The following is a 13,374-nucleotide window of genomic DNA, read 5'->3' on the forward strand; positions in this document are numbered from 1 at the left end:
TACATACATGCCACAGACACATAATTGGGTGAACCTTTTCAGATTGTGACTCAGCTTTGCTAGAGTCCCCAATTAGAGGTGTCCAGGGTTCTTAAGCACACTCTTTTTGCCTTGGATCACAACTTTATTTCTTTCTTTTTCTCTCTTTTTTTTTTCGTTTTCTTTCCTCCTTTTCTTTCTCTCTTTTTTTCGACATTTTTTTTTGAATTCACTGCTTTTTCTTGCTTCAAGAATCATTTTTATGATTTTTCAGATCCTCAGTAACATGTCTCCTTTTTCATCATTCTTTCAAGAGCCAATAATTTTAACATTCATGAACAACAAATTCAAAAGACATATGCACTGTTCAAGCATACATTCAGAAAACAAAAAGTATTGTCACCACATCAAACTAATTAAGCTAGTTTTAAAGATGAATTCGAAATCCTGTACTTCTTGTTCTTTTGTAATAAAAACAGTTTTCATTTAAGAAAGGTGATGGATTCATAGGACATTCATAACTTTAAGGCATAGACACTAAGACACTAATGATCACAAGACACAAACATAGATAAACATAAGCATAAAATTTCGAAAAACAGAAAAATAAAGAACAAGGAAATTAAAGAACGGGTCCACCTTAGTGATGGCGGCTTGTTCTTCCTCTTGAAGGTCTTATGGAGTGCTTGAACTCCTCAATGTCTCTTCCTTGTCTTTGTTGTTCCTCTCTCATGGTTCTTTGATCTTCTCTTATCTCATGGAGGAGGATGGAATGTTCTTGGTGCTCCACCCTTAGTTGTCCCATGTTGGACTCAATTCTCCTAGGGAGGTGTTGATTTGCTCCCAACAGTTTTGTGGAGGAAAGTGCATCCTTTGAGGCATCTCAGGGATTTTATGAGGAGGAATTTCCTCATGCTTGCTCCATCCTTTTCTTAGTGATGGGCTTGAGGTCATGCTTTCTCGGTTGAACCGGCTTCCCTCTTGAGTTTCTCTTCCATTGAGCGCCCTCTTCACAAATGTTTATGAGGACTTGGTCCAACCTTTGATCAAAGTTGACCCTTTTTGAGTTTGAAAGGGATCTCGGGGATCACCGTCTTCAAGGCCACAACTTCATAGAAGTGGTCTTGATGCACCCTTGAGATGAATCTCTCCATCTCCCATGACTCGGAGGTGAAAGCTTTTGCCTTCCCTTTCCTCTTTCTAGAGGTTTCTCCGGCCTTGGATGCCATAAATGGTTATGGAAAAACAAAAAGCAATGCTTTTACCACACCAAACTTAAAAGGTTTGCTCGTCCTCGAGCAAAAGAAGAAAGAAGAGAGTAGAAGAAGAAGAAATAGAGGAGATGGAGATGACCTTGTGGTTCGGCCAAAGGGGGGAGGAGTAGTGTTTAGGTTGTGTGAAAATGAAGGAGTGAAGAAGGGTTTATATAGGAGTGGGGGGAGGGTTATGGTTCGGTCATGTATGGGTGAGTTTGGGAGGTAAAGTGTTTTGAATTTGAATGGTGGGGTAGGTGGGGTTTTATGAAGGATGGATGTGAGTGGTGAAGAGAAAGATGGGATTTGATAGGTGAAGGATTTTTGGGGAAGAGGTGTTGAGGTGATTGGTGAATGGGTGAAGAAGAGAGAGAGAGTGGTGGGGTAGGTGGGGATCCTGTGGGGTCCACAGATCCTGAGGTGTCAAGGAAAAGTCATCCCTGCACCAAGTGGCGAGCAAAATTGCTCTTTGTGCCAAATCTGGCGTTAAACGCTGGGCTGGTGCCCATTTCTGGCGTTTAACGCCAAGTTCTTGCCCTTTACTGGCGTTTAACGCCAGTCTGGTGCCCCTTTCTGGCGTTAAACGCCCAGAATGGTGCCAGACTGGGCGTTAAACGCCCATCTGCTAACCTTACTAGCGTTTAAACGCCAGCAGGATCTTCCTCTAGGGTGTGCTGTTTTTCTTTCTGTTTTTGCTTTTTCAATTGATTTTGTGACTTCTCATGATCATCAACCTACAGAAAACATAAAATAACAAAAGAAAATAAATAAAATATAACATTGGGTTGCCTCCCAACAAGCGCTTCTTTAATGTCAGTAGCTTGACAGAGGGCTCTCATGGAGCCTCACAGATACTCAGAGCAATGTTGAAACCTCCCTACACCAAACTTAGAGTTTGAATGTGGGGGTTCAACACCAAACTTAGAAGTTGGTTGTGGCCTCCCAACACCAAACTTAAAGTTTGACTGTGGGGGCTCTGTTTGACTCTGTTTTGAGAGAAGCTCTTCATGCTTCCTCTCCATGGTGACAGAGGGATATCCTTGAGCCTTAAACACAAAGGATTCTTCATTCACTTGAATGATCATTTCTCCTCTATCAACATCAATCACAGCCTTTGCTGTGGCTAGGAAGGGTCTGCCAAGGATGATGGATTCATCCATGCACTTCCCAGTCTCTAGGACTATGAAATCAGCAGGGATGTAATGGTCTTTAACTTTTACCAGAACATCCTCTACAAGTCCATAAGCTTGTTTTCTTGAGTTGTCTGCCATCTCTAGTGAGATTCTTGCAGCTTGCACCTCAAAGATCCCTAGCTTCTCCATTACAGAGAGAGGCATGAGGTTTACACTTGACCCTAGGTCACACAAGGCCTTCTTGAAGGTCATGGTGCCTATGGTACAAGGTATTGAAAACTTCCCAAGATCCTGTCTCTTTTGAGGTAATTTCTGCCTAGATAAGTCATCCAGTTCTTTGGTGAGCAAAGGGAGTTCATCCTCCCAAGTCTCATTTCCAAATAACTTGTCATTTAGCTTCATGATTGCTCCAAGGTATTTAGCAACTTGCTCTTCAGTGACATATTCATCCTCTTCAGAGGAAGAATACTCATCAGAGCTCATGAATGGCAGAAGTAAGTCCAATGGAATCTCTATGGTCTCATTTTGAGCCTCAGATTCCCATGGTTCCTCTTTGGGGAACTCATTGGAGGTCAGTGGATGTCCATTGAGGTCTTCCTCAGTGGCGTTCACTGCCTCTCCCTCCTCTCCTAATTCGGCCATGTTGATGGCCTTGCACTCTCCTTTTGGATTTTCTTCTGTATTGCTTGGGAGAGTACTAGGAGGGAGTTCAGTAATTTTCTTGCTCAGCTGTCCCACTTGTGCCTCCAAATTTCTAATGGAGGACCTTGTTTCAGTCATGAAACTTTGAGTGGTTTTGATTAGTTCAGAGACCATGGTTGCTAAGTCAGAGGTGTTCTGCTTAGAACTCTCTGTCTGTTGCTGAGAAGATGATGGAAAAGGCTTGCCATTGCTAAACCTGTTTCTTCCACCATTATTATTATTGAAACCTTGTTGAGGTCTATGTTGATCCTTCCATGAGAGATTTGGATGATTTCTCCATGAAGGATTATAGGTGTTTCCATAGGGTTCTCCCATGTAATTCACCTCTTCCATTGAAGGGTTCTCAGGATCATAAGCTTCTTCTTCAGAGGAAGCTTCCTTAGTACTACCTGGTGCATTTTGCATTCCAGACAGACTTTGAGAAATCATATTGACTTGCTGAGTCAATATTTTGTTCTGAGCCAGTATGGCATTCAGAGTGTCAATCTCAAGAACTCCTTTCTTCTGATTAGTCCCATTATTCACAGGATTCCTTTCAGAAGTGTACATGAATTGGTTATTTGCAACCATTTCAATTAGCTCTTGAGCTTCTACAGGCGTCTTCTTCAGATGAAGAGATCCTCCAGCAGAGCTATCCAAAGACATCTTGGACAGTTCAGAGAGACCGTCATAGAAAATACCTATGATGCTCCATTCAGAAAGCATGTCAGAGGGACACTTTCTGATTAATTGTTTGTATCTTTCCCAAGCTTCATAGAGGGATTCTCCTTCCTTCTATCTGAAGGTTTGGACTTCCACTCTAAGCTTACTCAATTTTTGAAGTGGAAAGAACTTTGCCAAGAAGGCATTGACTAGCTTTTCCCAAGAGTTCAGGCTTTCTTTAGGTTGTGAGTCCAACCATGTCCTAGCTCTGTCTCTTACAGCAAAAGGGAATAGCATAAGTCTGTAGACCTCAGGGTCAACCCCATTAGTCTTGACAGTGTCACAGATTTGCAAGAACTCAGCTAAGAACTGATGAGGATCTTCCAATGGAAGTCCATGGAACTTGCAATTCTGTTGCATTAGAGAAACTAATTGAGGCTTAAGCTCAAAGTTGTTTGCTCCAATGGCAGGGATAGAGATGCTTCTCCCATAGAAGTCGGGAGTAGGTGCAGTAAAGTCACCCAGTACCTTCCTTGCATTGTTGGCATTGTTGTTGTTTTCGGCTGCCATGGGTTCTTCTTCTTTGAAGATTTCTGTTAGGTCCTCTACAGAGAATTGTGCCTTAGCTTCTCTTAGCTTTCGCTTTAAGGTCCTTTCAGGTTCAGGGTCAGCCTCAACAAGAATGCTTTTGTCTTTGCTCCTGCTCATATGAAAGAGAAGAGAACAAGAAAATGTGGAATCCTCTATGTCACAGTATAGAGATTCCTTGAGGTGTCAGAGGAAAAGAAAAATAGAAGGCAGAAGTAGAAAATTCGAACTTATCAAAGAAGATGGAGTTCGAATTTTGCATTAAGGAATAGTGTTAGTCCATAAATAGAAGGATGTGAAAAGGGGAGAAGTAATTTTCAAAAATTAAGTCAAAGATTTTGAAAACATTTTGAAAAACCTTAATTGATTTTCGAAAACCAAGAGTGGAAAAGAAATCAAGTGATTTTTGAAAAAGATTTTGAAATTAGAAATCAAAAAGATTTGATTTTGAAAATTAATGACTTGGCTATCAAGAAAAGATATGATTCAAACATTAAACCTTTCTCAACAGAAAAGGCAACATACTTGAAATGTTGAATCAAATCATTAATTGATAGCAAGTATCCTTGAAAATAGAAAGAAATTGATTTTGAAAAAGATTTGATTAAAAAGATTTGATTTGAAAAAGATTTGATTTTGAAAAGATTTTGAAAACTTAAAAAAAATTGATTTGAAAACAAAATCTTCCCTCTTGTGCCATCCTGGCGTTAAACGCCCAGAATGGTGCACATTCTGGCGTTTAACGCCCAAATCACTACCCTTTTGGGCGTTAAACGCCCAGCCAGGCACCCTGGCTGGCGTTTAAATGCCAGTCTGTCTTCTTCACTGGGCATTTTGAACACCCAGCTTTTTCTGTGTAGTTCCTCTGCTGTATGTTCTGAATCTTCAATCCTCTGTATTATTGACTTGAAAAGACACAAATTAAAAATATTTTTGGATTTTTTAATAATGAGGAATAATCAAAATGCAACTAAAATCAAATAACAATGCATGCAAGACACCAAACTTAGCAGTTTGTATACTACTGACACTAACAAAATGAGAATGCATATGAGACACATGAACACTCAAGTCAAGAGAATTTAAAGATCAGAGCAATGAAATCATCAAGAACATCCTGAAGATCACTTAAGACACATGAATGAATGCAAGAAGAACAGAAACATGCAATTGACACCAAACTTAAAATGAAACACTAGACTCAAACAAGAAATATTTTTGGATTTTATGATTTTGTAAATTTTTTTGGATTTTTCGAAAATTAAGTGGAAAAGAAAATAAAGGTATCAAAATTCTTAATGAGAGTTCCAGGAATCATTGCAATGCTAGTCTAAGACTCCGGTCCAGGAATTAGACATGGCTTCATAGCCAGCCAAGCTTTCAAAGAAAGCTCCGGTCCAAAACACTAGACATGGCCAACGGCCAGCCAAGCCTTAGCAGATCACTGCTCCAACAGCAAGATTGATAGAAATCAACAAGCTCTTGTGATGATAAATTGAAACCTCGGTCCAATAAGATTAGACATGGCTTCATAGCCAGCCAGACTTCAACAGATCATCATGAAACTCTAGAATTCATTCTTAAGAACTCTGAAAAAAAAATACCTAATCTAAGCAACAAGATGAACCGTCAGTTGTCCAAACTCAACAATCCCCGGCAACGGCGCCAAAAACATGGTGGACGAAATTGTGATCACTACAACTTCGCACAACTAACCAGCAAGTGTACTGGGTCGTCCAAGTAATAAACCTTACGCGAGTAAGGGTCGATCCCACAGTGATTGTTGGTATGAAGCAAGCTATGGTCACCTTGTAAATTTTAGTCAGGCAAACTCAAAAGGATATGAATGATGAATAAAACATAAAGATAAAGATAGAGATACTTATGTATTTCATTGGTGGGAATTTCAGATAAGCGTATGAAGATGCTGGGTCCCTTCCGTCTCTCTGCTTTCCTACTGTCTTCATCCAATCCTTCTTACTCCTTTCCATGGCAAGCTTTTGCAAGGGTTTCACCGTTGTCAGTGGCTACCTCCCATCCTCTCAGTGGAAATGTTCAACGCACCCTGTCACGGCACGGCTATCCATCTGTCGGTTCTCAATCAGGCCGGAATAGAATCCAGTGATTCTTTTGCGTCTGTCACTAACGCCCCGCCTCAGGAGTTTGAAGCTCATCACAGTCATTCAATCATCGAATCCTACTCAGAATACAACAGACAAGGTTAGACCTTCCGGATTCTCTTGAATGCCGCCATCAGTTCTAGCCTATACCACGAAGATGCTGATCTCACGGAATGGCTGGCTCGGTTGTCAGGCGAGCGCTCGGTTGTCAGGCGATCAACCATGCATCGTGTATCAGGAATCCAAGAGATATTCACCCAATCTAAGGTAGAACGGAGGTGGTTGTCAGTCACACGTTCATAGGTGAGAATGATGATGAGTGTCACGGATCATCACATTCATCAAGTTGAAGGACAAGTGATATCTTGGAACAAGAACAAGCGGAATTGAATAGAAGAACAATAGTAATTGCATTAATACTCGAGGTACAGCAGAGCTCCACACCTTAATCTATGGTGTGTAGAAACTCCACCGTTGAAAATACATAAGACAAGGTCTAGGCATGGCCGTGAGGCCAGCCTCCCAATGATCAAAAGATCTAAAGATCAAAAGATTCCAAAGATCAGAAGATGAAAATACAATAGTAAAAGGTCCTATATATAGAGAACTAGTAGCCTAGGGTTTACAGAGATGAGTAAATGACATAAAAATCCACTTGGTGTGTGCTTGGGCTGAGCATTGAAGCATTTTTGTGTAGAGACTCTTCTTGGAGTTAAACGCCAGCTTTGGTGCCAGTTTGGGCGTTTAACTCCCATCCTTGTGCCAGTTCCAGCGTTTAACGCTGGGAATTCTGAAGGTGACTTTGAACGCCGGTTTGGGCCATCAAATCTTGGGCAAAGTATGGATTATCATATATTGCTGGAAAGCCCAGGATGGCTACTTTCCAACGCCGTTGAGAGCGCGCCAATTGGGCTTCTGTAGCTCCAGAAAATCCACTTCGAGTGCAGGGAGGTCAGAATCCAACAGCATCTGCAGTCCTTTTTAGTCTCTGAATCAGATTTTTGCTCAGGTCCCTCAATTTCAGCCAGAAAATACCTGAAATCACAGAAAAACACACAAACTCATAGTAAAGTCCAGAAAAGTGAATTTTAACTAAAAACTAATAAAAATATACTAAAAACTAACTAGATCATACTAAAAACATACTAAAAACAATGCCAAAAAGCGTACAAATTATCCGCTCATCAGGCATCACTGTGAATGGTTGCAATTGTGTTATCCTGCAAAGGGAACTTTACACAGAGATAAATTGTAGATACTATAGCACCGAACCTATTTAAGAAAGGTCGGCCAAGTATTAAATTGTAAGGACTAAAATAGTCAACCACCAAGTATTGAATATCTGAAGTTTTTGACGAGGGAAACGCACCAAGTGTGGTTTGTAACCACACAAAGCTCATAACCGGGACTCTCTCACTTGAGAAACCTACCAGGTCACCAGTGGAAGGTTGGAGGATGTTGTTGCTCAGGTTCATTTTCTGAAATGTGGAGCAAAAGAGAACGTCGGCACTGCTCCCTGGGTCCAGCAATACCTTTTTTATTAGGAAATCTCCGAGCTGTAGGGAGATTACGACCGGGTCATCTAAATTTTCTACACTGTTGTTATGATCGGCTGTCTGGAATGTTATCTGTGGAGCTTGTGGCAGTGTCTGCTGTTGAGTTTGATAAGCGTTGATGGAAAGCATAGCTCGATAAGATCGCTTTCTTGCCAAACTTGTGGTTCCTCCACCTGCAAAACCTTTGGAAATACAGTTAATGATACATCTTGGTTAGTCGAGATGGCTGGTATCTAGTCGATCTGTATGTTGGCCATGCTGTATCGCTGAGTTTTGTTCACCAGAGGAATTTGTTCGTCACTGTATATGGTCGCCGATGTACTTGTCCAGGTGGCCTTGCCGAGCTAATTGCTCTAGAAGGTCTTTGGCGATGACACACTCGTCAGTAGTGTGTCCATGCTTTTGGTGGAAAGAGCAGTATTTTGATATGTCCGCGCCTTTTGAATCTGGGTAACTGCTAGCTTTTCTTGGCGGTTTGATCAACTTCGAATTCAAGATCTCCTTGATGATATCATCGTGCTTGGTGTTGAATTGAGTGTAGGACTCATATCACGAAGTTGGTCTAAAGTTCTTCTTTTTGTCTTGAGTTTTATCGTCGTCTCTATAATGAGGCTTTTCTGTTTTTCGAGCTTGCCGGAGTTCCTCGATATCGATCTGACCTTTAGCCTTTTCACAAAACTTAGCCATAGTCTTAGGTTTGGCTACGGCATTAGTTTCCTGGAATTTTCCTGGTCGCAGTCTGGTTTTTATGGCGGGCAGTTCTACCTCAGGGTGGAGGTCGGGTATACTCATGGCTATCTTTGTGAAGCGCGTCATGTAGTCCCTGAGGCTTTCGTGTTGGCCTTGGTTGATTGTATTCAGGTAATCGGAGTCGTGTATGTAGATGGCCGATCCAGCAAAGTGCTCCTCAAAGGGCTTTGATATGTCTCGAAATCGAGAAATGGAACCTATAGGCAAAGAACAAAACCAATCAATTGCAAGGCCGTCTAAGTAAGATGGAAAGCAACGACATAAAACTTTATCAGATGCACCGTTTACTATCATTATGGAGGTGAACTTCTTGATGTATTTCTCCAGATCACCTAACCCATCAGAGGGAGTTAGGGTGGTCGGCAGAGTGAACCTCCTGGGTAGCACGAAGTTCATCACCTCGGCCGTGAATGGCCCAGGGGAGCTTTCCTGATTGTCATCCTCGTTGTCTGGCCGAGCTTCCTCGTTATGCTCGGGTTGCTCCTCTTCCTGCCGAGCAGTGTCTGAGAAGTGTGTTGGCCCTGACTGCTGATCGGCTTCTTCTGTACATTCTTGCCGATTATTGTTGTTTTCGATTCGGGTGTTATTCAAGTTGGCAATTCGCTGTGCCATTCTTTGGTTCTCCTCGGTCATGCGCTGGTTGGCTTGCCGTAACTCGGTCACCATCTGAAGGAGGTCGGATGGTGTGGACGGAAGTTATTCAGCCACGACTCAGGCAAGAACCTCGAGGCCGATGATATATGGAAGGGATTATATTCTCGGCCCCACGGTGGGCGCCAATTATTCTTGTATGGATACCTGAAGGGAGAGTTCGGTCCCTGGGAGTCGACACCGAGTTGTTATCTTTGGTGCCGACCTTTGAGCTTTGTGGTAGTCTGAGCTTTACTCCGAGGAGATGTCTAATTAAGCAGAGCGTGAGCAAGGAACAAGGGGGGAGTGTACATGCAAAGGCACTCCGAAACTTAAGTCAGTATTGAGAATTTAATGTGTCCTTAAAGGAGAAGATGTCATACCTCTTATAGGTGGAGTACTATTGGTCCGTTATACCTTTGTTGGTCGTCCGACTTAAAAGGCAGTTATTGGGTTCTTAATGATGATGTTTTGGTCGGGCGTTACCTTGTTGAAATTGTAACGTGTAATGGCCGAGTTGTTATGCAGATTGCCGAGTTATGATCATTGATTGCCGATTAATAACTGTAATGCCGAACTATAATGCCAGCTTTCTAAATAATAACGTGAATAATGCCGAGTTATGAATGATAATGCCGAGTTTATGATGTTGGATTTGCAACGGCCGGATCACACTGTAAACGAGATAAGAGTGGGATTGGCCTATATATATATATCATCGATAGCAACATTTCGCGCCTTATTTCCAACTTTTTGACCACTTTTTACTTTCTTCTACCCTCAAGCATTGCATTGATGCACTCCGAGATTCGTTGTCATGTGACTGAACTGGCAATCACCGTCGCAGTGTTGTAGCCATATTTTTTTGTTGAACCTACCAGCCCACTCTGCCATCTCTCACAACAAATCTCTCAATGCATCTATGTACAACTCATACCCAGCCTTGCTTGGATTATAAGCAACATTTATGAGGTATCGCTTGCCCTCGATGGACTGGAAATAAGACATGAAGTCTATGGCCATGTGTCTAACACAATAAGCATGAAACGCCCTAAGAGGATGTCAACCACTATCATTGGCCCTCAGAGTAGCCTTGATCATCTGGAATCTATCAGATATAATCAACAGGCATTTTTGTGGGGTGACATGTCATCTTAAATTAGTCAAGAAGAAAGACCATGACTCCGTACTTTCAGACTCTACAATTGCAAAAGTAACAGGAAGGATATTGCTGTTGTCGTCTTGTACCACTACAATAAGCAACACACCGCCATATTTTCCATACAAATGTGTGTCATCAACAGAAACAAATGGCTTGTAATGCTTGAAAGCCTTAACACATGACGGGAATGCCCAGAATACTTTGTCGAAGATGCTATAGTCACGGACCATAAGGTCCCCATCATAGTAAGGTAAGGCTTTGAGCTCACATATTGTTTCAGGACAACAACTCTGCAGTGCTTGTAGCAGCTTTGCCACTTTGTTGTATGAATCCTCCCAATCCCCATATTTATGCGCAATTTCCTTTTGCTTCGCCATCCAGACCTTTCTATACTAGGGTTTGAAATGATAGATTTATTGAACTACACCATGTAGGACAGGGAAGCTGACAGATGGGTTAGACTGTATTAATGGCAGGATGACATTGCAGATGAGGATGCTGTCGAACTGTCGATGGTCTTAGGACATGGTGGGTGCTAAACACATATGCGCTCCACCAACCCTCCGGACCTCCTTAACGAAATAAAATATTCATGGTTGAAAACTACGCCAGATATAATAATCATAAATGAGTAAATACGCCACAATTAAATTTGACCTCACCAATATCCGAGATTCTATCAGAGAGTTACACGGAGACTCCAGGGGCATCCAGCTGCAGATTAAGGGCAATGCACATGGTACTTTAATCAGTACGATTCAAAAATTTGTTACTCAATATTTCTGTGAATATTGTAGTTCTTCAGACCCTGTATTACTGCATCTTGTAACACCCTACCACACAGAGCTTTACACCTAGGATGCAAAACAGAGGTGGCGAGACGCTATGACTTCTAAAAATAAATTATAAATATACATAATATAGTTGAAAAGAAGGTTTACCTAGGAATCTTTGAAAGAAAGTTTAAAGCAAAGCATTAAACAGAAAAGTGCATCACTCACGTAAGAGATAAACATAACGAAGCTGGATAAGAGTAAAATAAACATGAAAAAAATATATAAAAGAGTTCCAAGATACAGATAGCAACATTTTTGGTCTAAGGTACCCTTATTCGAAGCAGCATTTAACAAAAGTTGCCTTAGATAGACAAAGACAACATTTCTGACAAGTTGTCTTTGATTAAGACAAAGATAACAAAATTTTTGGCCACCTATAGAAAAAGTTGTCTTTGATATCTAAAGCAATATTTATAAAATATTACAAAATAAAAACTTTAAGACAACATTTTTAAAAAAATATATAACATTTTATAAGGGTTATAAAAAAATTAAATAAATAACATTTATAAAAAGTTGGCTAAAGTTGTTTATGTTTAAAAATTAAAAAAAATCATATTCCCAAAAATTATTTTTTTAATAAAAAAATAACTTAAACACAAAAAGGAAAAAAGAGCTTCACTAGTTCCACTTCACGCATATACACAATCAAAAGCCCTAACCTTTCTCCCCTGCAACAACGTACACACCATACCCTTTCTCCCCTTCCTAACGGTGACAATAGGTCAGCAGCGTTCAATCGCGCGCACTCCTCTACGCACGGCGACAGTGCGGTGCTCTCCTTGACGAGCAACGGTGCGGTGCTGTCCACAATCCCTAGCATAGCCACAGCAACAACGCACCCTTTCTCCCCTTCCTAACGGCGACAGCAGCGTTCAATCGCGGTGCACTCCTCCACGTACAGCGATGACGCGGTACTATCCTCGACGGGCGATGGCGGAGTGCTCTCCACAAGCCCTAAAATAGCCACTGCAATAACACACAGACCCTTTCTCCCCTTCCTAACGGTGATAGCAGCGCTCAATCGCGGTGCTCTCCTTGACGGGCGCAGTGCTCAATTGCAAGAAACCCCTCTTCCTTCTCTTTTCCTTCTCTTCTCCTTCTCGTTCTTCCTCTGTTCCTCTGTTTTCAGGTATTTGAGAAAACTAATTTTGATGTTATTTGGATTAATTCATGACAGTTTAGTTAGAATTTAATTTTTAGTTAGTAAATTACTTTGCTATTATCTGATTTGTTGTTCTACAGATTATTATTGCTGTGTCTAAAAGTTTGTTATATATATATAAGAGCAAATAAAAATAAGTTATAGAGTGATATAGAGATTATTGATCTGAGAGACTAAAAGGCTGTACAAAAATTGTAAACAATCTTGCTTATAGGGTAACACACAAAGAAGTGCTAATCTTGTTCTATTACCATTATTTATTACTGCAATAGAGTACTTAAAGAAAATCAGAACCTAGTTAATGCTCTTGTCTCAGTTGGATACACTCTTAATTATATGTTATGTATTCTTTATTCTGCATTCATATAGTTTTGGGAGTTGATTGACAATATAATTTGAAATGTGAATTATTATCAAACCATAATTATGATGGAAACTGAATCTAAGACTTGGATAACACTTTTAGTGATATCTCAATTTCTTCTGCAGGTTTTACTTGGACGGGCAACAGAAGGTGTTCTAGTAGATATTGACTTGGGCAAAGGAAGTTATGCAAATAAAATATCTCGATACCAGGTTAGTCATATTACCAAATTTGACTTGGTTCATGATGCAAGAACGATTTTGGTGCATTCATATATTTTGTTAAGGACATAGATAGACTGCTCCTCATTTCAGATTCGTACTATGTGTGTTTGCAATAGAAAATTAGTTATGATATACTAATCAAGTCAATATGCTTTATGAAATACATAGAACAATTAATCACTATTATAGCCTCCCCCCCCCCAAAAAAAACCAAAGTTTTGGCTTCAATGTAAAGTTTCTGCCATACAAAAGTTGACCTGTATAACAAAG

At 40.7% G+C, this 13,374-nt stretch overlaps 1 protein-coding gene across 1 annotated transcript; it reads right to left on the reverse strand.

Moving 5' to 3' along the window:
* Positions 1-10,502: 10,502 nt before the first annotated feature.
* Positions 10,503-10,892, reverse strand: LOC140183266 (uncharacterized). Its single transcript, XM_072231300.1, has one exon. It carries the CDS (start codon positions 10,890-10,892, stop codon positions 10,503-10,505), a length of 390 nt encoding a protein of 129 aa, XP_072087401.1.
* Positions 10,893-13,374: the final 2,482 nt, after the last annotated feature.

Source organism: Arachis hypogaea, chromosome 3 (genome assembly GCF_003086295.3).
Source record: "Arachis hypogaea cultivar Tifrunner chromosome 3, arahy.Tifrunner.gnm2.J5K5, whole genome shotgun sequence".
In the NCBI taxonomy this organism is placed as follows: Eukaryota; Viridiplantae; Streptophyta; class Magnoliopsida; order Fabales; family Fabaceae; genus Arachis; species Arachis hypogaea.